Consider the following 27,055-nt stretch of genomic DNA (forward strand, 5'->3'; position numbering starts at 1 on the left):
AGTGTGAAAAACAATGTATACAAACTATGCAAACAAACTACAACTAATAATGATAATAAACCAAATAACTTCTAAACTGAGTTCTTTACTTTTAATATATAGGCAAAAATCCCTGGAGACTACTGAATTATGGCATCCCCTGTTAAATGAAAGGCCAAAGATCCTAATCCAAAAATCATTATTTGGGAGTGAGATGGCTAATGTCTTCCTTGTAAGATTTTATAGTCTCAGAAATCCAGTGAAGAGTTATTATGATTCAGCATCAACTCAAAAGTAGTTTTGGTTTGATTTGTTTTATATAGGCAAAGTTTCTATTTTGCTTACATTTCAAAGTAGTTGTTTTGTTGGTGGATTCTGAGCTAAGATAGATTTTTAAGTTTTTGGATGGGCAATATTCTTCCATGCAATTAACCACCTCTGAAAACCTGTCAAGGGTCAACTATGAGTTGGTTCCAACTCAACGGTACACCACAACAACAAGAACATGAAAGCTAAGCATGTTCAATTTCACTTTTATAGTACTGATGAGTTGGATCAAATGTATAATTTCATATTTAAAATTGAAAAATGGACGTAATAGTGGCACACACGGGAAATCTAGAGCTTAATCTTGTTCGCCAACAGTTTTACTTTTCAACACCATTGAAGTCCATGCTTCTTGGTGCCTAATCCCAGCCATAAACATTTCTGTCTCCTATCTAACAAGAAAAACATTATGGCCAAACAAAACAAAATGTAAATAATGTCCATTTCTTGGGAATGCTGTTGTTGCTATATTGTGCTATTGGGTTGGAATAGACTAATAACTGACCCTCCAGTCGGTTTTCATATGCAACAAACTGCAAGGGAGGAGACTGCCCATCTTTCTCTCATAGAGCAGCTAGTGGATTTGAACTGCATTATCTTTGGGTTGGCAGCTTAACCACGTACCCTTATCTACCCAGGGAAGACCATTATGTCATAGTTAGGTATTGTCAAGATGAGTACAACTCATAGCAACCTGATGGACATCAGATCTGAACCCTGTCCTATTCTGTACCATCATCATTATCAACTGTAAGAGTTACTAAAGATAATCACATCAGAGAATGTCTGATATTCTAGACAGCTTTTTTGAAAGAAAGTCCTATATTCTAGAGTTTATCTCTCAACATTTAACATTTAAATATATGTCTGAATACTTAGAGTACATAAAGATTTAGAAGGCACACAAAGTCACTTGTGTATCTGAAATAATAGAAAGTTTCTAATGTCTTCCAAACAGGATAATCTACTCTTTCTAATGCTTTTCCCTTTCCACAAAATGATAGTAGTTAAGAGGGAAATAAATGTCTTCAGTTTCTCTAAAATTGCAAAGCAGTATGCTTATTAAACTCTGTAAAAGAATATTTCTACCATTTTACTCCATATACATACAAAGTTTTCTGACAAAATCCATTTTTTTAAGCTAAGACACTATCTATGTATGAGTCAGTCAATTTAATGGCAATGATTTTCTACCTATACCCTTATGTAAAATACTTACTTGCCTATAGAAAGTAGAACAAAAAATATGCATAAAGTAAAGCTTTCTTTTTCTAAGCACCAAAATAACACAAGAAATGAGACCAATTCAGCCATCTTAATAAGTTTATAGATCTCAATTTCTATGTGAATCACAATGCACATTAAAAAAATCGCATTAAAAAAACAGATCTTAAGTCTCATCACAGGGAATCTGTTTCAGTAGTGCTGAGTGAGATTCGAAAATTTGCACTTTATCTAGAATTGTGGTTGAGGAGACGGAAGAGAGTAAAAAGACGGATGTGGTGGTGGTGGTGGTGGTAGAAGAGAAGGGATACCAGGAAGAAGCAGAGGAGGAGAAGGAGGGAGAATCTAGTCAGGCAATCTCATCTTGAGAACTTTTCTTACGACTTCCATAGTGACTAAATGACTAGTTAAAGTAGAAATTAACATCCAATTAACATCCTAGGTCTATCCAATCCATTTAAAATCTCTACTGAAAAATACCACCACCCCTTAACTTTATCAAAGCTCTTATTTACAGCATTACTACACTATCACTTCATCACCTCCAGGCTGCAAATCACTTTTCAAAACATCATAATTTGTAAATATCTAACAAAGAAAAATAAGAACATATTTACAGACATATAATACCCTTAATTTTTAATTTCACAAACTTAACAGCGAAAGAGTAAGATAAATAAGAAAGTGGAATACTCACTGCTTGGTAAGAATTTTGATATGCTATTATAAAGACAAAGTGGACATAAACTGATAAGAGTCATGTCCTCAGGACCTACCTGTGACTGGAGCATCTATATCCAGCAAGTTTTTTTCCTGTCGAAGAATTGAAGCCCCTTCTGTTATTATTCTCAATGCAACACTCTCTTCCAGTCTGCCCTCCTTCATGAGATGTGCCTTTAAGATATCCACCCGAGGTTTCCCATCATTATCAAACACTTCTTTTGCTGTAAGTCGGTGACTTGGAGGAAATGGGACAGCTGTAAAAGAATAAAGCACATTATCAGATTAGCTAATACTGAACCACAAAAAAAAAACCAGTAGCAACCTCAAGTATACATTCCAGTCAGTAAACAAAGAGTCCATGGATGATGCAAACCACTAAATATTTCATTAGTAACTGAAAGATTGCCAATTTGTGTCCATCCAGAGGTGCCTCACAAAAAAAAAAAAAAAAAGGAAAAAAAAGCTTAGCAATCTATTTCTAAAACATCAGTCATTAAACACCCTGTGATGGAAACAGAATTCTATTCTTACACATAATAAGTCAGATTTGATTCAAAGGCAAGTGGTACATATTTGGGTTTGGTTTTATCATTAACCACATGATGAAGCACTTAAAAAGTTTCATAATAAAATGATCAAAGGCTGTCAAAAATTATAGACTGCTATTTCCTCTTTGATTCTAAACGTACTTTCATTGCTGAAAGGAAATGTACAGTTCTGGCACCACCTAACAACAACAACTCGTCTAGAACCTATTTCTAGAAGACATTCATAAAACAAAAGACTTTATATTAGATAATAATATAGCTCCTATAAGTTAAACATATGAAAATGACTTTCCACTAACCAGCAGACCTCTTTCCTAGATGAGAAGAACGAAGATAACTAGCCAAATTTGCCCTCTAAAATTGCATCCTGCATTAAATGGACTAGCTCACTATTTAAAAGGCTGTAGGAATCTGAAGGTAAAAATATTCTGAATATATAACAGGAAAATAGGATATGTGTGTGAGAGAGAGAAAGAGAGAGAAAATATGTAAAGAGAGAAGGAGGGAGAAAAGGAGAGAGATGGGAGGGAAGGGAAGGAGAGGGGAGGGGAGAGGAGGGGACAGAGGGGAGCGGAAGGGAGGGGAAGGGAGAGACGGGATCATTTTAAACATTGAGGGAACAGGAATGAGGGAATTAGGAAGAAGATACAGTGATGAACTATAATTATTTACTGCCCAGGCTTGGAGACAAGAATGTTCTCCTTCATCCATCCCACATCTTCTTAACATCCTTCTCTTTTAATGCTACTGTCATTCTTCTTATGTAGACACACATCCTCTCACTAACTCAGTCACTGGATATTCAATACTTCAAGATGATATGAAGGTGAAATTTCTGATAAATTATCAATATGTCCCTTGAGTGAAGTGAATTTATTATTTCCCTGTTTCACACAAGGTTTATTTACTTTGTAATAACACCAAACTATTATAAAGAAATATACAACATACACCAAATATAAGGAACAGATGTAAAGTTCACCTGCCATTATACATTATGCCATAGGCTAAAAAGATTCTCCATGTGAGAATTCTCCTCAGGAATACAGGACTTGATGTAATGGAATAAACTCAACCCCTGTTATTTCCTACCTTTTTGTGTCTCGTAGAATGACAACTTCTACTGAGAAATTCGGTTTAATCACATGGAGATATTACTGAAGCAAAATTATATCTACTTAAAAGGAAAAAAAAATCAGGCAAGCTCTATCGGTGGATACACAACTGGCTCTCCTACCAATTCAACCATCTCTAACTATGCTGCCAGAATGAAGCAATCATATTAGGCACAGTAGGTGAGCTCTGAGGTCTTTGTGGTCAGACAAATGTAAACCTTGTGTCTGCACAGTAAGAGATGTGTCATCTTAAACATGTTAAACCATCTTTTGGCTTCAGTTACCGCACTTATGAAATAGGGATAAGAGCTACCTGTCAAATGTTATAATAACTTAAGACAATAATAAAAGTTGTAGCTAACATTTATAAGAATATGTATTTTATGCCAGGCCTTGTTTGGATAATAAAATCAGATCTAAGAGGTGAATTGTAAGATAAGTGATTAACCATGTACACGTGTTTATATATAAACTTAGTACTCTAAATTATCTGTGTGGAAGAGAAACAGGAAGCTCCAAAATATTAAGAACCTAACCTCAGACAGTAAGAAGTGGAAGGTTGGAGAAGAGAAGATCATCCTAAACAAGATGGACTGATATGGGGACTATAACAATGAGCTCCAGTATGTCTCGAATGGTGGGGATTGTGTAGGATAGGGCAAAGGTTAGATCTGTTGTTTATTAAACTGTTGTGAGTCATAGAGAGAGCTCTATTGGCCTATTTTCTATCTATTGGATAGAAAATTATGCTACCAAGCAAAATGTGGGTGATTTTAATCTATGGCCCTCAGCCCTGATTTTAATTGTCTCTAGTCAAGTAGTCTTCTAAGTGGTATAGCACTGGTCTGTCAATTTGCTGCACAAAGGTAACTCTTGGTTGCTGTGATGTTAAACACTGTGACAATGATGTGTCAAATGCAATAATGGCTACCCATGGTGGACAGTATTTGGTGGAGCTCCCCAATTAAAACAAATTTGGAAGCAGGAGTGGCATCTACTTCCAAAATAGCTTGCATCTGGAGACTCTATGAACTTAGAGAAACTATGGAAATTACACAAGTGTTCTGGTCTTTCGTTCATAGAGTCACTATGAGTCACCTATGACTCGATAGTACTTAATAACAACAATGCAATCATTTTAATTTCAGTCCAATGAATCTGAACCCAGGTAGTATGATGACAATGTTCTTGCTGTGTAGCATCCAGTTGGAACCAATCATAGCTGAACCTCCTGCAGGTTTTCAGAGTCAGTAAATCACATGGGAGGAGACTGCTCAGCCTCTCACGGAGCATCTGGTGGATTCAAACGGCATGCTTTCGTGACTGCAGTGCAGCTTCTTACCACTAGGCCACCAGAGCTCTCTAGTAGTCCTGTGTTAATTTTACACAGCTTCCCCAAAAGAACTTATGATAGAAAATGATAAATAAATTTTTAGAAAGATAGACACTCAAGAAAGAAAATGATGAGTATAATTCTTTGTGAAGTTTAAACTCGAATTTACACTAGGAAGGATTTCTTTAAAAGCCTGTATGTATAACCACATTGTGCCTCAAAATTATTTGGGGCAACCTAGTAGGTAAGGAGTTATGCTGCCAATCTAAATACAAGCTATTTGAATCCACCAGAGAGAAAGATGGATAATCTCCTCTCATATGATTTATAGTCTCCACAGACCCACTGGAGCTATGAGTCAGTTCAAAGTAGATGACAATGCATCTATCATGAAATAAATCCATAATACAAAAGTTTAAACTAAAATGCTATTGTTGTCAGTTGTCAATAAATTGACTATGACTCATAGAGATCCTATGAACAACTGATCTGAACCTTGTCATATCCCAAAATGAATTAAGATACGATGTATAATATGACAGTATACACAGCATTAAAGGGGGGGGGAATGTTTCTTCCTGAAAATATGGAAATATTTTACTGGTCACTTTTTTTCACCTCGGTTGTTGTTGTTTTTAATGTATTTTGTGTTTTAAAAACCTTTTACAGGATAACTCTTTAATATTTTCTAGGTTATAAAAGGCATAAGTCAACATGTCACCCACCCACCCCCTCAGCCAGTGAACAGAAACCAACTCAGTTGACTCTCCAGTCGGTTTCCAAAGTTGTAAACTGCACAAAAGAAGATTACCCATCTTTCTCACACAGAGGTACTGGTGTACTGAAATTGCTGGAGAATCATATTCTTTGGGTTAGTAGGGCAACTTGCAGAAGACCTCTCCACCAGAGTACCCTCAAGATATGATAAGAGGGTGTCAAAAAGGAGGAAATTTTCAGAGGACTCTTGGCATAAAAATGTCTGTCCCCACCACCATATTCCCAGATGACGATGGACAATTGTGTGCAGGCTTAAGTGACTGCACAAAACTGTCAGGCATGATTTGTTGGAGTACAGAGTGAAGGAGGCTTATTTACTATCAGGCTGATAAAAGCAGTGAGGTTCTGCCACAAGCACACTTACTGGCCTTATTAAACTCAAGACAGATCAGAGGATTAAACCTCAAAGTGCCAGAGCATGAAGAAGGTGAGAGGCGAAGGAAGGGCACCCCAGGGAGGGCATAAACATCATGAATCTGACTCTTTCCAAGTCCCTAGACTCTTTCCAATGCCAAGATCAAGGCACTAGCAGATGCTCCATTCTGTGCTGCAGATCCTTTACCTTCCAGTAACTGCTAATGCAAAGGTAACTAACTGGCTAAGGTAAAGCCACCTGCTCTAAGATACTGGAACTGATTCCAAATAAACAAGACCAAGAGAGGCCAATCACGGGGCTCTACTTGGAGTTGGCTGATAGGAACAATGACGAGAAGGGGCTCTTTACCAGTTAAACAGATGGCAATGCCTGCAGGAAGCAAGATGGGCAGTAATGATGCCAGAGACTGAACGCAGCGAAAACTCTCAGAGGAGTTTTCTGGGACAAAAATAAGAGTGTGCTAATATTTGTGTATTTATGCACCTTCTGGCTTCGTAAAGAAAATATCAGCCTTACAAAGGCCACATTTATTTGCTTTCTCAGTCTGATTCCATAATGACTGCAGCCCTGGGAAGCCTATGCAGCAGTTCTACTCTGTCTTAAAGGGTCCCCATAATTTGGAATTGAACTGTCAATAATAAGATACTGAGTTCTTTAATTCTGAGTGTCTTTCTTTGATGATGAATTACAATTCTTTTGCCATTTCATCTAATAACAATTTCAGAGGTTATCATGCAGATGGAGTTTATATTCAGAAAGATCCAGGGCCTCTTCATGAATTGAGGCCACTGCATTATTAGGCAGCCAATGGGTCTCAGTAGCCGTAAGGACCTATTATCACTTCATGGTAGATCCAGGTTACCTGAGATTATGGTTCCTCAAGTCTGAGCCACTTTTGCCAACTACTGGAAAGTATCCCGTTACTTTTATCCAAGAGTTATTGCCACAGGAGGAGTGGCCTGATTTCTTTCCTCAGGAGTCATAAATGCTGATAAGAGGAATGAGAGATTCAGACTCAAAAGGACATTTAGCTTAGCACATTGTCAAATCATTGTTGAGCTATAAATTTTTTAAAAAGCAAACACAGTTTTTGCCCCCTTCAAAAAAAATGAAATCTCAAAATTGGGCTATATTCAATGGAAAAAAGGGCCTAGAGAAGGTTTGCTTGCTTCTCTTCCCTCATGAAAATATTAGTGACAAAATTGTGGAGCATCCTAGAGAAAAATTAGAAAATCAGCATTCTAGACTGATCTATGGCCCCTTAAATTTACCAGAAAAATCTGAAATCCAGAAAGGGCAAGGTAATTTTCCAAAGTGGGATTAGTCAGTGGCAAAGCTATGACATTTCACTCACTCACTCATTGCCACTGAGTCAGAACCTGCAGACAGTTGATTCACAGACAGGTTTTCAGTGCCTTTGTGTCACACAGGAGGAGACTGCCCATCTTGATCCCATGAAACCACAGGTAGATTTGAACCACTAGAGAGGCACCACTTTGGGGATATTAGTGCAACTCCCTACAGACCATCAATGCTCCCTACAAAAATTGCTGTTGTAGCATCAAATCAAGACCTGTTCATACCTGACTCTTAAGAAGGTCTTCAGAGACTGTAAATCACATGGGAAAAGACTGCCCATCTTTCCTCTAAAAAGATCTGGTGGATTCAAATTGTATGCCTTTGGAGTTGTGCTAGAGAAAAGTACTGAACATACTATGGACCGCCAAAAGAATTAACAAGTCACTCCAAGAGAGGGTGAAACCAAGCTGTTCCTCTGAGGCAAAGATTTTGAAACTCCACTCACCCACTTTAGACATGTAGCTGAGAGGGACCAGCCTTTGGAGAAGGTGATCACACGTAGAAGGGAAAAGGGACAGCTCAGGAGAGGAAGATCCCAGATGAGATGGATGGAATGACACAGTAACTGGGACAACAGGGTTATTAGGTATAAATCTGAGTCAATGACATCGGCTCAGGATAGAGCAGGGTTCAGAGCTACTGTACACAGGGCCACTATGAGTCTTGGGTGACACAAAGGCACATAAAAACAACAATATACATCCTGCATACTTATTATCTGATGAAATAAAAGGGTATAGTTGGAAATGATCTCCCTTAGCCTGTTTTGCTGGCTTAGGTTCAATTTCTTGGAGAAATCACCATATATACCAAAATTGGCCACACATTAGAATAATTTTTAAAAACAAATTATATTGAGGCCCAACCCTGAAGATTCTGGTCTGCAACAGGGCCAGGATATGAGTATGTTTCTAACGGATCCCAAGTCACAACAATACAAAGTCCATACTGAGATCCACTGAGCTATATCATGAATAAAATCAGACCAAACCTCCCAGGCACTTTCATTTTTCCCCTAAACATTCCCTGCACAAATGCAACTTCTTTGCTAAATCCCTCTCTATAATCAGAACATGTACAGGAACAGTTCTTGTCCCATATTTCATGTAGCCACTTTCTGCATAAGGACTGTCAAAGATACTATGTCAGCACATGTTAAGAGAGCAGCTTAAGGATATCACATGTCAGACACAACTTAAAACATTTTCTGGCCTGACCTCCTCGCACTGGCACTCCATCTATTCTGTCTTGGACACTTGCGTATATCACTATCCTCTACTCAACTTAAACCACATAACTCAATCAATCATCAAGTACCTACTAAGTACCTATTACACTTTAGTATCAGGGTGCTTCTTAGAGGCAAGGATATGAGACACTATCTCACATATTTTCGGCCGATTCTTTGAAAAGGACACTAGGAAAAGTAGAGGATCAGCAACAGAGAGTAAGACCTTAAAGAAAAAGACTGACACAGTGACTATAACGATGGACTTGAGACATGGAAATTTTTGAAGATGGCACAGGATGGGGCAAGGTTTTGATTTGTTAAGATTTCTATCAGCTGTAGTCACCTCAAGGGCACCTAAAAACAACATCCTTGACATTTTATGCTAGGCAGAGAAGTGAAATGTATATCTGTATATTTACAATATGCCGTAACTATTATTTTTTTTTCTTGAGCTTGCTGGTAATATTTTAAATTACAAAATGGCAAAATCTGTTTAAATAAGAAGAAATGTAACCCACAAGTAAATCATTTATCTTCTCTACAGTTGACATTCCTAGAAACTTGGGTGCAGCTATAAATTATTAGATTAACAAATATCTACTATTCATTAGATCTATTTTTTCCAGAGGACTCTGAAAGGTAAAGCTATTTTTCAAGATAAGCCATGAAAAACTGAATGCATCAATTATAAAATACAATACATAAAATCTGATTCTATTACTGAACAAAGAATAAAGTACTATGGATATATTTAACCTGAATTTGAAAAAAAAAATAAATTCTATGTATGCATGCAAAAATATACACAAGAAGATAGCTCAGAATTAACCACAGTTATCCTAGAAGATTCCATAGATTCCTGAAGCCTTATTTCTTGCCACTGTCATCAACGTAACTCCCACTTCCTTCTACACTACCATTGCCTTCCGCTAATATGGTACTTTCTGAAATTTTCAATGTCAGCTAGTTCTTTTTGATATAGTAATTCTGTGCATTCCAGTCATCATCTTTTGATGCTTTCTGGGTCTTTTATTGTCCATAGCATCTTTCAATATTGTGACACGAGGCTTTTTTTTTTCTTTTGCTTTTTTCAGTTCTCTCAGCTTAAGAAATGCAGAGCAAGTTCTTCCCCTTTTATTCTCCATTTTCCATCTCTCTGCACATTCCATTATACTTTGCCTTGTCTTCTTGAGTTGCCCTTTGAAATCTTCTGTTCAGCTCTTTCACTTCAATGGGTTTTTCCCTTTGTTTTGGCTTCTCAACACTCCAGGGCAATTTTTTTTAGTTTGTTCTGACATCCATGTTGGGGTGGTTTTTCCCCACCTTTCTCCTCTTTCTCTTCATGGATGGCATCTTTAATGTCATCCCACAACTCATATGGCATTTGATCATTGGTGTTCAATGCTTCAAACCTATTCTTAAAATTATTTTGAAATTCAGATAGAATAGATTCAAGATCTTATTTTGGTTCTAGTGGACTTACTTTTATTTTCTTCAGATTCAATTTGGTCTTACCCACCCTGACCTTAGTCGAGTTTTGACTGTCGATATTGAGCGTCTCTAACAATTCCTTTCACAGATGTAGTCAATCTGATTCCTATGCAGCCAATCAGATAAGGTCTACGAGTAAAGTTGACACTTGTATCTTTTAAAAAAAGATATTTACAATGAATCAATCATTGAAAATACAAAATTCAATCATTCTATTTCTATCACCAAGCTTATATTTTCCAACTAATATTTCTTCTTCACTGTTTACAACTTTGCACGCTAGTCACCAATTATCAGTAACATATCTTGAGTGAATGTTTAGTGAATTTCATACTGCAAGATTTAGTACAAGTTTCTATTTCTTCCTAGTTGACTCTTGTTGTAGGATATTAACGGGCTTTCCTTATGTGCATATGATAATATTCTGTCAATTATTGTATTTTAAGACAGAACTTGCAATTGATTTGTTTTACTATAAATGTAGTACTATAATTCTGTCATTCCAGCAGAGTATACCATATGATTTTCTAATTCAAAGTGTCCATAGCCAGTCCATCCCACCTCACTAATGTAGACATTCATGTGTTCTTTTTAAGTTTTTCACAATTCCTAGTTTTCTAACAATCAATGTACGTACATCCCATATTTCAATTATTAAACACTGTTTGCTATTATTTTTCTTCATTTCACCTGACTTCCTATCTGGGCTTTACCACTACTACTATAACTATGCATGTTCCTCTTTTGTTGCTAGGGTTTTCAGAGGCCAGTTATTTAAAAATTGGTCAGCTAATTCTGCTTCCTACTCTGTCTTAATCTGGGAGCCTGACCAAGACCTGTCAACCATGGCTAACTCTTGTGGCATTTGACACACCAGTGGGATAGCTTTCAGTATCATGGCAACCTGCAAGTTATCTCATTACAGCAAACTGAAAGACAAGTGCTATACTAAATAGAACAGAATTCTTTTTCTTATTAGAAGAAAAAGGCCCCAGGAATCTATGGGTTACCAATTGATTTGTTTCAATTAACAGATGTAGTGTAGGCTTAGATGAACTCACCAGTCTATGCCAGGAACTATAGAGGACTGCTGTTTGGCCAAAAGATGAGAAGAGGCCCATATCTGTTCCCATTCCCAAGAAATGTAATCCAACAGAATGTGGAAAATATTGAACAATATCATTAATATCACATGCAAGCAAAATACTGCTGAAGATTATTAAAAAATGACTAGAACAATACAAAGATAGGGAACTGCCAGAAGTTCAAGCAGGAATTCAGATGATGATGTGGCACCAGGTATGTTACTACTGATGTCAGATGGATCCTGGCTAAAAATAAAGACTATCAGAAGAATGTCTATTTATGTTTTATTGACTATACAATGGCATTGGTCTGGGTGGATCACATCATGCTACGGCTAACAGTGAGAAGAATGGGAATTCCAGAGCAATTAATTGTGCTCATGCAAAATCTATACCTAGACCAGGAGGCTGTGGCGCTAACATAGCAAACAAACACTACATAGTTTATAATTAAGAATCGAGTGTGTTAGAGCTGTATTTTCTGTCCATACCTATTCAAACTGTACACTGAGAAAATTACTCAAGAAGCTTTCCTTTTTGATGAGGAATGTGGCATCAGGATCTGAGGGAGACTCATCAATAATGTGTGTTATGCAGATGACACAACCTTGCCTGCTCTAAATGAGGAGGACTTGGGGGACTTGGTGCAGAAGATTAAGGAATGCAATCTTCAATATGCATTGCATTTCAATGTCAAGAAAATAAAGATTCTTACTACTGGGCCAATAGGCATATCATGATGGGTAGAGAAGAGATTGAAACTGTCAACAACGTCATCTTATTTGGATCCACAATTAACACCCTTGGTACTAACAGAAAATCAGTAGATGTATTGTACCAGAAAGTCTTCAGTTAAGTAAGTAATTTGGACTTCTCCAAATTATGTAAGAGAATTTTATTAGTTGGAGGACTAAAGTGTGTCTGATTCAGGCAATGGTTTTTCAGGTCATTTTCTATTCATCTGACAGTTGGACAATGAATAAGAATAACAGAAGAAAACTGATGCCTTTGAACTGTGGTGTTAAGAGTCTTGAACATCCCATGGACTGCCAAAAGAACAAAGAAATGTCTTGGAGAGGGTGCAGTCAGAGTTCTCTTTGGAGACAAAGATGATGAAACTTTGCCTGACATACTTTGAGCATTTTACTAGGAGGTGCTACACATTGAAGAGGGAAATGAAGGTCAGAGAGTAGAAGGTAGAAGGAGTGAAAGATGCTTGACCAGATGACTGCTGCTATGGGCTCTAATGTGCAGAAGTGTGGCCTCCATTTGTGGTCAAAGGACTCAAGGACACAGACATGTGCATCCCCAACTCTCCCCACATAGTTCTGTCACAAAACTATTTTGGTATTTTGATTTGTTAATTTATATACAAGAAATAAAAGGCTTAAATGATTAATGATGTAATTAATATTCAACTTTAGAGATTTCTTGACAAAAGAAGTATTTTGAAAGTTGTAAAACATTTCATCACAGTTGAAACTTAAATAATACAAAAACAATTTTTCTACTCAAAAAAAGTTATGCACACAAGTCCGGTAATTAATGTATGTTCATCAAACCATTTTATATATGTTCTATAATAAAGCCAAATTTATATATACAGAGTCTTTAAAATATGGTGTTAGGAGTTATAATAAGAATTTTAACTAAACATTTGATTTTTCAGTTCAGATATTTAAAACAAAGTTTTAACATATAACTGAAATAGATGTTGCTTTATAATAACGGCCTATTCTATAAGGGCATTTTATATTTTAATTTAAAAAATAAGTAAACATTATTCATTTGAAGTAGCAGGTATCTCAACTATAATGCAGCTCAGCATATACACTAAATGATTATAGCAGTATTTTCATCAAGCTGTACTTACAATTACTTACAAAACAAGAATGTTTCTACAATATACAGAGCTCAGATTAAAGGGTTCAATCTTTTTCTCTTTGTTTTTTGCCTTGAACATTTTGCCTCTAGAGAAATAAGTCATAGGAGGAGATTAAAAGCAAGAAATAAACAAGAGTAGGCACTTCAGACAAGTAAAATTTATTTCCCAAATGAGTAGGTCCCTTTAAACATGCTAATTATCCCTCAGAAATGGGGAGTATCCAAGGATTCTAGGATGCTGTTTAATTCCAGACATGCCATACCCACCATTTAGAAATGTTTCAAATGTATCACCCTTACCTATACTGGAGAACCTAGCTATTCTTTCATAAACCTAAACCTCCATGTTACAAATAACCATGCATAATATAATTGCCTTTTCAGTCTTCAGTATGTAATTTATAAGTTATTAAAAATATCCATCTACCCCCATACAAACTTTTTCTTTTTTATATTCATCATACAACTGTACATAATGCCCATGCACTTACTCACCCACCCAATCCAATAATCCCATTCTCTTTGGGTAAAACACCTAAAGGAATCTGGAAAAGTATACATAGTAGCTTTGACAATATCCTTTATATGTTTGTTATTTTTGTTGTTGTAGTATGCTGTCAAGTTGGGACCAACCCATAGCTGACCCCCTCCAGCAGGTTTTCCGAGGTGCTAAATCTCACGGGAAGAGATTGCCCATTCATCACCCACAGAGCAGCTAGTGAATTCACTCAGTGCCTTTGGGATTGCAGGGTAACCTCTTACCAGTAGGACCCTAGAGCTCCTTATGTGTAGACATTTAATAATACAATCAATACTTTATCTTCTTTGACAGGATCATGATAAAAAAGTAAATCAATTTTACCCCACTTGCTACTTGAATAGAGAAAACTCTGCATGACGATTTTAGGACAAGATTTTAGCCAGAGTACTGCTTTTACACAAAAAGGATAACCATTTTGGTAATAACTAGTTTTGTTTACAGCACCATATATATATATATGAACACCAGTGAAGCAAGGATTGAAATATTTTGCCTCAGAGTCACCCTCCAGAGGACCAAAGGAGTGAGCCAAATTCCCAAGTGTTCATTTTCATTCCCATCCTGACTCTGCCCTCCCTACTCCCTGTGGGCTTTGCAGCAAGTTGCAAAGAAACATCCCCCCCCACTGGGCCCACATTTCAGTAATGCTTACACATCTGCTTCAGTCTCCTGACCAGACCAGCTCTCACCTATTCTCTCTGCTTCACAATTTATAAGTACTAACAACTCATATGAACAAGACAGTGGCACAGAGGAGATACCAATTCTCACAATGTCAAATACATATTCTCACAAATGACAATCTATGTTTATATTTGCAAAAACTGGAATGTTTTATAATATTAATCTCTCAAGTTTGTCATTATAAAAAAGGAATTGTTTATTTTTCAATTTCATACATCTTTAAAATGGACTATTTATTTAAAATCAAACATGCATTTCTTCAACTACCAAATGAAAAGACATAATAAGGTTTACACCCTGAATCACTTCCTAACAAACAAACAAACAAAAAGCACACCCATAAGATATAATGTTACCATATAAATATAGGAATTAACTGGTAAAGACAGAAAATTCCTAGAGAAGAAAAACACAAATTTTATTTAGAATGTTAAAGACTTTAATTTCTTTTGCTGTATGTATTTAGAGTAAACTTTATTTCTAAAAAAAATGTCATTATGAAACAAGCATAGAGATGTGGCACGATTATACCCTGTAAAAGGCAGCCTGGTAGAGCTCTAATTCTCACAGGTCCATTAAAAAGATATTAAAAAAAAAAAAAAACACACAAAACACACCACCACAGAAAGAGGCTGCTTGAGGTTACAGGCGAAAATTAAAATTTACAAGTAACATCAACATCATTCTATTAAGTCAGTCTTTCAACCACTATTGCTCAAAAGCATCAAAAGAATTAGAAAGATTCACAATCAAATTTCATTATGTGTCAAGTCCAGTGTCCTGGAATTTGATACTAAATGACTGTCTTTTTTAATAAATAACATATTTTCCCCTCCCTGCTAACAATGAGTAAAATTGCTGTAACAGAAGACGTAGCCTTAAGAAGGGGGAATGTGAAAAATAAAATGGCCCATTCAGATCTGAAAACATATAGAAAAGATAGTAAACTGTCAAAATAACTCAGAAACTGAAACCATCCTTTAGCAAATGCCTCTTGTATTATGCATTTTAAGAAGGAGCCCCTGGATTCCAGCTGGTAGAGAGGAAGCTGAGAGGCCCATTGCCCTTAAGAAATAGAAAGGCAAAGGCAAAACTCGCACCAGACAAAATTAAAATATGGAGGGGGGAAAACCAATACAATAATTTCAAAACCTTGGTTTTTATTCCAACATGTGAATACAAAATTACTGATATATTTTAGATGTAAAACTGACCCAGTAACAATAAAAACTATATTGAATTCATAACCACTGGTAAATTTATGATGTAAAACTGGCCTAGTAACAATAAAGACAGTATTAGGTAAGTACAATACTGTTTTAGAGTTTTAAAGCTTATAAATTGCTATTTTCATTAAGTGAATTCTATCACAGAAGAATATTATGAAACAACATCAATAGCAAGAGCCTGTGGTGCTGAAGGAAGAAGTTCAAGCTACTCTGAAAGAACTGGTGAAACGGCATAACTGACAGATTTCAACAAGGCATAACTGACATAATTCAATAAACGGACTCTGCCCTGGATGTGCTAAGTTGTGCCAAGAAATCTGAAGGGTAACCATCTGACCAGCTGACTAGGAGAGATCTGTATTTGCTCCCATTCCAAAGAAAGGTGAGCTGACAGAGTGCAGAAATTATAGAATAATATTAATATCACACGAAAGAACGATTTTGCTGAAAATTATCCAAAAAGGAATGGAACAGCATGTCAGCAGAGAAGTGTCAGATGTGCGAGCTGGGTTTATTAGAAATTGTGATCCTAGGGATATTAAAACTAATGTTCAATGGATTTTGGCTGAAAGTAAAAAGTACCAGAGGAATGTCTATGTTTCATTGACTATGCAAAGGTATTTAACTGTGCGGCTCACAACAAACTGTGGCTGTCTCTGAGAAAAATAGGAATCCCGGAACATTTGAGTGTGCTTATGTGAAATCTATATTTAAACTAAGAAACAGTTATCAGAACAGAGCAAAAAAGATACTACATGGTTCAAAATCAGGAAGGGTGTATGCCAGGGATATATTCTGTATCCACACATTTTCAATCTATATGTGAAATGGACAATCGGGGCTGTATGAGGAGGAATGTGGCATCAGGATTGAAGAAGGGTTCATCAACAACCTGCGTTATACAGATGACACAACCCTACTTGCTGAAACTGAGGAGAAACTGAAGCAGTTGCTGCAGAAGATCAAGGAATGCAGCTTTCAATACAAATTGAAGCTCAGTATCAAGAAAACAAAGACTCTCATCACTGGACCAAGTGGCAGCATCATTATGGATGGTGAAGAGATTGAGCTTGTTAACAGTTTTCGTTTGCTTGGCTCCACAATCAACACTCTTGGTACCAGTAGCCAGGAAATCAAGAGACGAATTGCACTGGAAAAGCTGGCTGTCATGGACCTCTCCAGAGTACTGAAGAGTAACAATGTCAGTCTGGAGACTAAGGTGCACCTGATCCAGGCCATAGTCTTTGCAATTGCTTGCTATGCATCTCAGAACTGGACAAGGCCTAGGTATGATAGAAAACAAATTAATGTCTCTGAGTTGTTGTGGTGAAGAAGAGTATTGACTGTACTGCTAGGAGAAAAAACAGGGTCGTCCTGGAGAGGGTGAAACCAGGCTGCTCCTTGGAGGCAAATATTCTGAAGCTTCATCAGACATACTTCGGACATGTTACAAGGAGGGACCAGTTAATGGAAAGGGACATCATGCTTGGGATGGTGGAGGGACAGCACAGGAGAGGAAGACCCTCAATGAAATGGGACTGATTCAGTTACTGGCATGATGGGGATAGGTGTGTAAGAGGCAATAAGATTGGCACAAGATAGAGCAGGGTTTAGGGCTCTTGTACATAGGCTCGCTAGGAGTCTCAAGTCACTCAATGGCACATAACAACACTAAGCCTGTTCAAATATTTCCTTTAATATAAGTATTTTCTTAGTTTATAAGAATGCTATTTGACATATATTATTGAAACATGCTTCAATAGGAAAAAAGACACAGTTTTAACTATTAAACTTCCAATATCTCTGGCTTAACAGACTAATTTCTCAACATCTCTAAGTGTCAAAATAGTATGGAGGAAAGACTCACTCTCCTCCTTTTCAATGCTTGCAAGATAAACTAACAGCCAACAGTGGGGTGAATATAACAGTGAAAATGAAAGAAAAAATTACTATAAAAAGTAGTGATAGCAAATAGTAAAACCAGGTTTTCTAGTTCTTTTTTATTATATTAAGAAAGGCAAAACCAAACAACCTAAGGCCTAGGCTAATAAATTTGGGTTACAGTTAAAAAAAAACAAAAAACACACACAAAAACTTTAATTCCCCAAATGGGCACCGTTTGAGGAACAGAACACTCTTCTTTGTACGGCTTCATTAACAATGAAAGAGTTTGACAGGAGAAGGGCAAGGATTAGGAAAGATCCAATTCGGACCTGAAAGGGTGGGGTAAAAGTGGGCACAGATTAATGGTTATTGATTTTCTAAAACACAATGTGCATGTAGGAATGCACAGAACACAATGGACATCAATGATGCAAGTTTTGTTTGCAAACCAATATTAAGTTGTTGTTGTTGTTGTGTACCATCAAGTAGAAAATGACTCATAACTGATCCTTGGTGGGTTTTCAGAGGCAGTTAATCACACAGGAGGAGAATGTCCATTCTTCTCCCACGGAGCAGCTGGTGGCCTCAATCCCATGCCTTCAGGATTGCAGCACAGCTTTTTGAAAAGTTAAAAAAAATACTCTTCAATTCTGTAATTTTTAACTATGCAGGTCAGATCCATTTATTTGTAAATCTCCGTGGGTCACTAAGGCAGCAACACGTGCTTGTTTTAAAGTTGCAGTGAAGAGTTTACAACTGATTTGTTAGAAACATAGTATTTTTTTTTTATTCCCCTATCACTTAAAATCATTCATGGCTTATAATTCCTGTTCCAGAAATAATAATCATGATTAAATGTGTAACTACTGACAAGGGAACCCTCATAGAAGATACAGGTTATATTCAATGAAAATCATGTAAATCAATGTCTGATCATTTGTGTTAATAACACAGCTGTGTTAATAATGAGCTAATCTATCTCATTATGTACCTCATAATGTAATCATACTTGGTGTACGATAATGCATAATTTATTCAAAGAGCTGGTTCTCACTGTCTTCAGTAAACCAAAGTGTAATCAGACACCAAAGAGTAACTAAAAATTAAAAGGAATAGTTAACCTCATCACAAAATCTATACAAGTCCCTGGGAGAGGAATGGGCCCATTCTCAGCATGTTCAACAGAAAAAAAATGGTGGCCTGATAGAACAAAGAATATGTGTAAAGAGTTCCATATTCCACAACAGTCTTAGGCTATAACAAGGTATCAATATGATCTTAATGATGGGAAATCCCCCATAAATATTTTTCTTACCTTAGATTTTGCAACATACTTTGTAATAAATAAAATGTAATACAACTTTTTGCACTTCCAATGAAATACAATTTTAAATTAGTTAATGTTTTAGAGAAAACAAATATTCATTATGTACTGATTTCTTCTTCAGTGAACTATCTCCTCTACTTATAGAAATAAAAACATATACATTGTCAGTTATTTTTTGGAGTAGAATTCAAGTCAGAAGTTCTTTCACCTCCAAAAATGTAACTACCGCTCCTCATAATGAAATCCTCCATAACAAGGAAGAGTCCTATGCAGTGGAAAAGGCTAATGCACTTGGCTAGTAAATGACAGGCTGGAATTTTGAGTCTGCCCAGACATGTTTTAGAAGAAATTTCCCAAAAGTCAGTCACTCAAACTGTGAGGTCGCCATGAAAATCATGAATCATCAAAATCAACTGGCAGACAACTGCCTTTCATAGTCTAGTATAATTTTAAAACTAGTATGCGGGTGAAAATATTAACTAAGTATTTGAGGAAGGAGAACACAACAAGACTCTACCTGTGACCTGATAGCAAACTGCTGTGTTGTTGTTGTTGTTGTTGTGTACCATCAAGTCAGAACTGACCCATAGCTGGCCCTCTGGCAAGTTTTCAGAGGCAGATCATCGCACAGGAGGAGACTGCCCATCTTTCTCCTACAGAGCGGCTGGTGGCCTCAAACCCAGTGCCTTTGGGATTACACGCAGCTTCTTGCCACTAGACAACCAGAGCTCCCTACTAATACCAAATTACCTTCAAAAAATTTGAAAATTATCTGAGAAAATCTGGTAACCTCTAAAGTAGTTTTTCTGATCTTCTTCCTCAAAATAAACTGTTCATTTTAATATTTACTATGTTTACAGCTGTAATTGGCATTACAAAATAGAACTGGTAGCTTCATAACAAAGATCTCAGGCTGACAGAGAATGAAAATTCAGAGGAAAGCTAAAGAACATAAAGAAAATAATTTTATAATCTGATTAAGATAAAGTGGAGCTGAGCTTAACCAACTGTCAAGATATATTGTCTTCAAAAAGAAAAGAGGAGGATGGGAAATCCTAAACAGCATGTGAAATTTACTAGAGCAATTTCCCAAAGGTAGCAGTAATGCTGGCTCCCCACATAGCCAAATGGGACCCAATTATTATCCTCACACCAAATGATAAACAAAACAAACAATAATCAGTTGCACAATCTCTTTTGAACTCCCTTAATTCTAGACTCTAATTACTCTGAGGGTTTCTATGCTCAAGAGACAAAAAAAATATGACCTAAAAGCAAAGACAGAATGTTGGATTGGATTCTTCACAAGAGGCCATTTTTGCTGAAAAAGAACCCAACTGTGATTTGGGTGGGCTGCTTTTTAGAATCATTTTCCCATCTGAGAGGGTACTAGTCCTATCACAAGCTGTTTGTTTGTTTTGAAGAAACAATCTACTGATCACGAAATCTACCATTCTTTTACTCAAGCTGCAAAGGAACAAAAATATATGGACCACCTCACTCCAGTAATTCATTTTTATATATTCCCTAATTGAAGTCAAAATTAATTAAATCATTGAGAACTCTAAAATTTTATTATGATAAATAATCTGTAGAATAGTAATGTTAGTTTAGATTACTTGAATTGGTGAGAGTAGCAACTTAAAAATAAAATACTGAAAACAGATTTATTAAAATAAAGCATACAGAACACAAATGCAAACACAAAGTAAGAAAATTACAGGCTTGTATTGAAACATAAAATTACTACACAGTCTAGGTAGGTGAAGCAAGAAAAAAAAATGAAAGGATATTTAAAACTGCTAAATTTCTTTGGCAATTTTGTACATTGCCTGAATTTCTGGAAAGAAAGCTCACACTTTACCGACTTTTCCAAATTTCTTTGACTCACGGAGGCTAAGTTCCACGCCATCACTCCATCTTCATTTCCATGGCTATGACTCTAGTTTCTCAATTACACCTCTGCCTGGGTTATTACAAAATGAACAGATCATTTCTTTACCCTCCGGTTAGAGCCCCTTCATCTATCCTGTCCTGGAGCCTATGGGCTCTCCACATTGAACAACTCAGTAGCTCAAATATTTTCATAACTTTCTTCAAGTCTCCTAGAAATAGCAAACTGAGGGAGTTAGGAGAGAAATCTGGGTATCAAGAATGAATGGACTTAAATTCCAAACTGAAAAATATTTATGTATTTATTTAACTTGTCTATGCTGTTTCCTCTTCTGTTACTAAATGAATAATAAACCAGTAACTTTAAAATGTCTGGTACATGACTGTATATTGATTGAATACATCATAAACACCTTGCTTAACTTCTTCATCAAACAACTTCTTAATCATTCTTATTCAAATATCCTAATTTCTGAAACTAATTAAAGCCTGCATTTCTAAATCCTACACAGCTTTGAGTACAAAATTCCTACTAAATTGTCCTATGGCCCCCAAAATCTTTATTTATCGCTTCATCCTTGGACCACAAAGTACTTGCTGCCTGTGTTGATTCTGATACTTCAACACTGAGAATACAATACAAAATTAGAAGCGTTCTATCTATGATGTAGATTAAACACAAATTAACATCTAACTGAGCTCAGCTCTGGAGTAATTCTCAAAAAGATCATTTAATCGTCAACTTTTAATTCACTAATTAACAATTGAGACCAAAAAGAATAGTGGTGGCGAAGATGATGCTGATGATGGTAGTAAATCCCTATCACTTGCACAGCACTTCCTGTATACTTATATAGGTTAACTCACACTATATAAATTGACTCTTCACAATAACCGAGTGATTTGGGTACTATTATTCTATTTTTTTCACAAGTGAGAAAAAAGTCAGGCAGAAAGAGACTAAATTACTTTTACTAAGTTCTTACAATAAACAAGAGAAGGCAGGGTTCACATCAGGCCACCCACATTCTTCTAGCCTTGTGCTGTCAAAGTTAGCTACAAAGTCTCTAAGTAAGGTGAGGCTTTTTTGCTTGTGGCTTGTTTGTGTGGGTTTTGTTTTGTTTTTAGTTTTCTTTTTTTGGTCAACCAAAGATAATAACCATAGATAATTAATAAGGTTTAAAAAGTAACTTAGTTTTTTGAATTTTTAAACAACGTTCTTTCCCAGAGTTCACTATGTCCTACCTAGAACAATGAACAAAGCAGACATTTTAAAAACAAAACAAGAGAACCAACTGTCCAGTGGTTTACTGATACATGATTTGCATTTAAACACATAATTTTACAAAAGCAAATAACATTTACCCTTCTGCACTATTTGCTCCTGAAACATCTATCTTGGCTCTTATGACCTCTCATTTACTAGTGTAAATGGTGCACTAGTTAAAGCACTAGACACTGCTAACCAAAAGGTGCATGGTTCAAACCCACGGACTAGAGAAAGAGGTGGCCATCGGCTTCTATAAAGATTTGCCGCCTCAGAAGCCATATAAGCAGTTGTAATCTGCCTTGAAGAGCCACTAAAAGCTGGTGAGTGTGTGTTTGGGTTTTTAGTTGTATTTAATTGGTCATCTCTGTGGCCTAGTGGGTAAGGAGCAATGCTACCAATCGAAAGGCAAGAAGTTTCGAGCCATCAGCTGCTCTGAGTGAGAGAGATAGACAATCTCTCAGGCAATTTACAACCTCTGAAAATTAATAGAGGATTAGTTATGTGTTTTTTCCAACTCAGTATCAATGAGTGTAGATGAAACTTGAAAGAAATGCAAATAATAACAAGTACGAATTGACTTAAGCTTGTTCAGAATTAAGTTTGTTTTAACTGGGTTTCTGACAGGTTAATCCAAAGTTAAGTGAGATCTTCAAAGTATTTCTACACAAGAGTACTGGAGCTAGGGTTTATTCAAAATCCATTACTTTTTAGCAAAACCTACTAGTCATCTCCAGAATGAACTTGTGATCTTCTTTAAAGTGTACCTCCATAACCTTTATTCCTTAAGAAGTCTGGTTAGTCTACCAGTAATTGTCAATTTCAGCAACACAGGGCAGAATGTGAGCTCTAATTGCAGTGAATTTGTTCTAGTTATGAATTCTGAAGATCTAATTACCTATCTTCCTATTTGGCTTTAATAGCTGTGTGTCCTTGAGACAATCCCTCAGAAACTATAGTTTTCCTCACTCACAACACGGAAACAATAATTACATGTGAAGTGACTTTTCAAAGGAATAAATGAAATCATATCTTTAACAGTGCTTAATGCAACACACAGTGTGAAGCATGACCTAAAATCTGCTAAGTATATTTTTTTTATTAAGCATAGGATTTTTTATTATTTTTCTTTTTATTATTATGCATAGGCTTTCTTTTGCTGTATATGTAAACATTTCATTGTATCATTTGAAAACTCTCATATTTACTTAATATATTCATACCTGAAAAAGCCTTGTATTATATAAATGCTTGTACGATATAACTCTTATCTAGCCAGCTAAAAAGAAGTATGGTTCCACGACAGTTGCCTAATCAAGAATTTCATGAGCAAATTTAAAAATTCTTACTGTAAGTATAATAGATATGAATGGAAAGTTTTTAAGTAATTCACATAGAAGATTATGAGACTAATTGAGTCTTCCAAGATCATTAGATTCTAGGTAGCCAGCAATATCTCCCAATGATAGTCACGGGCTAATAGATGGTCTATAAAAGGAACTTTCTGGAGGTAAAAAAAAAATAATAATTTGGGGGGGGGAATTAAATAATTTTTAAAAATTGTGGAACATCTATGTAAAACATGATTATATAAGTTTATTCATATGAAATGTATTGAATATTTTAATATGTTCACTTGTCTTGTACCTAGGAGAGAAAATAAACTATATTTATCAACTTCTTTCCCCATAAAACTAATTTGTTATGATATAGTTTATGCTCTGAAAACCTACCAACACCCACTCTCCCACTGAGTTGATTCCATCTCACAGCAACCACTAGGAAAGAGAATCCCCTAAGGTTTCTAAAGCTATGCCACAGGGGTTCTTTATGTTCAGAGAAAACTCCCTATAAATAAATAACCAATGAAATTATTCTGACCACATGACTTAGTCTGTTCATAGTAATATGAAAAATTCAACAATAAAAAAATCAGTAAAAAGTGACCCAGAATTTTAATCACTATTATAAACATGTTTACTTAAACTGAGAGTGTATCTGTTTATAAATTTTACAAATAAGGGTTTTTTTGTAAAATTCATAGGCCACCAGGGAACTCTGATGGCCTAGAGGCAAGAAAGTGTACTGCAATCCCAAAGGCACAGGGTTTGACTCCACCAGTTGCTCCATGGGATAAAGATGGGGAACCTCCTCTTGTCTGATCAACTACCTCTGAAACCCTGTTGGATGGGCAGCTATAGGTCAGTTACAACTTGATGGTAAACCACACACACACACACACACACACACACACACACACAGATTTTACAAAACATAGTGAAATGTATGTTAATTTTTATTTACTCATTCATACCACTGAGCAGAATCTGAGTCATAGCAACCCCTTCTCAGGATTCTAAGTCTGTAAATCTTAATGAGAGGAAACTGCCCATCTTTCACTATAAGCTGTCAAAGCTAGTGACTATTTCTTTCCAAAGTTAATTAGGAAAGTAGGAAACAGAAACATTTCAACCAAAGAAAAGGGAATCTTTGGGTTTTGACATTTGTAGAAATGTTACAGTGCCAGGCTTCTCCCCTATCTTACCCTCATGTGCCATGTTCTTTCAGATCCACTGTGTGCAAGGTCACATCAACCTATTAACATGCCAGTCATAGAGAACAGAGACTGTCAACCCATTCCAGTGCTGACTCAAATTAATTAAAATGGATTGCTTCTTTCAAGTTCCTTCTTATTTTAAAAGCCTTACATTTAAAATATTTGGATGAAACAAAAGTACTGTATGGGGCCCAGGTCTCTGGACTTCCAATGTCTGGCTTTCCATTCTACCTACCATCTGTGCCACTTTGAGTGACTTATCTAGCCTTGTTGTGCTTGAGTTTTCATGTCTAAATAACAAAAATAACACCTATTGCACAAGTTTGCTGGAAAATACAATGATCATTTACGTGGTACAAAAAGAATAATGCTTAATCTGTACTGTAGTTTCAGTAAATACTATTATCACTATGAAGTTTAGTAAAATGGGAGCAATGATAAAAAAATACACCACATTGTAGGTGTCATATTTTAGGAAGGGAGCTCTGGCAGCCTAATGGTAAGAAACTGCACTGCAAAACCAAAGGCATGCACTTTAAATCCATCAACTGTTCTCTATCTTCCCTCCCGTGCAAATAACTGCCTCTGCAAACCCACTGGAGGATCATGGGTTGGTTCTGACTTGATAGAACACAACAAGAACATATATTAGGAAAGAGATCAAGAATCATGGCAAACCATCACCGAGAGACAAACCTCATACTATACAGTATGTTATTTCTTATCATGTGTATGCTCCTCCAAAAGGGAAGTTATAAATCTACCTACTCAATAAAACTGAAGTGTCAAAACTCCGTGATGTGCTTCCACCCAGAGCTGGAGGATATGTTATTTAACTGCAAGGTTTCAATATGTTGACATCATAAAAATTCACATCTATAATTGCTCTAGGTAGGAAACTCTCTGGCAGTATAGTCTATATAAACTCTCACTGTTGGACCAATGAGCTCTGGGAAGTCATGCATATGGGTTTATTTATATATAATGAGCCAGGAAAGTCACCTGGGATATCTCACTGGAATACCAGAGTTGACCATCTGTTGAATAGATTCCAACTCATGGGAGCCCCATGTGTCCTAGTATAACTATGTTCAAAGGATTTTCAATGGGTCTGATGTTCAGAATACAGATGTACAGCTCACCAGGCTTCTGCCCATCTCACCGACAGGTACCACTGACTGGTGGGTGGACCCAATCTGACAACCTTTCAGTTAGCAACATACAGCATTCACTATTTGTGCAACCCAGAGACTCATCTCTACAATAACCAGCTACCAAATATAAAGGATCAAAGGTTTTCATAGAATGTTTCATTTTCATAAGTTCTGAGTTATCTGACTATTAATATTTTTAACAGTAAGATGCATGCTTTAAATATCCAATTTAATAATATAGGTTGTTCTAGAAGGATGCTGATAAACTGAATCTATTCTTGAATGTCAATTAACTAATTTTAAAATAGTCTATAATTTATCAAATATCAATGAACGTTGTTCAGCAAAGAGACTCAGGCTAATATTCAAGAGTTAAGATGAAAGTCAGCCCCAAGTTCAACAAAAGCAGCAATTAGCAGTTGCTTTGTAGTTATAGGAAAGAATAGCTATGAGGAAAAACAGTCGCTATGAGATGTTCATATAGAGAAGAGACTACATCATGACTAAGTTACAATATATTTCATTCAACAAGCTCTGGAGGCCTAGACCATTACATGAACTATTAAAAAAAGGCTGTATACATCTCCAGTAATCTACATCCACCCACTGTTCCTTGGGAGAAAGATGGGAAGTCACCTCCCAATAAGATACATAGCTTCAGAAGCCTAATGGAGGAAGATTACTATATACTGTAACTGACTTATTGGCAGTGAGTTTTATGTGTGAGTCTTTCTGTCTATTAAGGAAATATCTGGCTCAATTTTTAAACTGTTAAAAGCCCCTAAGTTTTGAACTGTAGCACCAAGAAAGAATATCTAATAGACTAATCTAAGAATTAAGGTGCTATTTGAGGTGACTTATATATAATGCAAAGGGAAGGCCTTTCACTATAAGTGACTCACACAAAATTATACACACTATATTAATGGGTGACTGGAATGCAAAAGTTGGGAAGAGAGAAGAAGAATCAGTAGTCGAAAAACATGGGCTTGGTGACAGGAATGAAGCTGGAGATAGAATGATTGAATTTTGTAAAATCAATGACTTATTCATTGCAAATACATTTT

General features: G+C 36.2%; 1 protein-coding gene across 3 annotated transcripts in view; it reads right to left on the bottom strand.

Annotated features, from left to right (window-relative positions):
* The window catches only part of LOC102868820 (serine/threonine-protein phosphatase 2B catalytic subunit alpha isoform-like), a 422,832-nt gene that overhangs the window by 222,478 nt on the left and 173,299 nt on the right, over positions 1 to 27,055 (bottom strand). For 2 of the 3 annotated variants that reach the window (XM_006893087.1, XM_006893088.1), the window contains exon 2: positions 2,307 to 2,507. The exons of the other annotated variant lie outside the window; for it this stretch is intronic. In XM_006893087.1, coding sequence (XP_006893149.1) covers positions 2,307 to 2,507 — 201 coding nt within the window. The remainder of the gene's footprint in view (positions 1 to 2,306; positions 2,508 to 27,055) is intronic. 3 annotated transcript variants of the gene reach the window in all.

Source organism: Elephantulus edwardii, unplaced genomic scaffold, assembly GCF_000299155.1.
Source record: "Elephantulus edwardii isolate Elephantulus edwardi_28Jun2011 unplaced genomic scaffold, EleEdw1.0 scaffold00122, whole genome shotgun sequence".
Classification (NCBI taxonomy): Eukaryota; Metazoa; Chordata; class Mammalia; order Macroscelidea; family Macroscelididae; genus Elephantulus; species Elephantulus edwardii.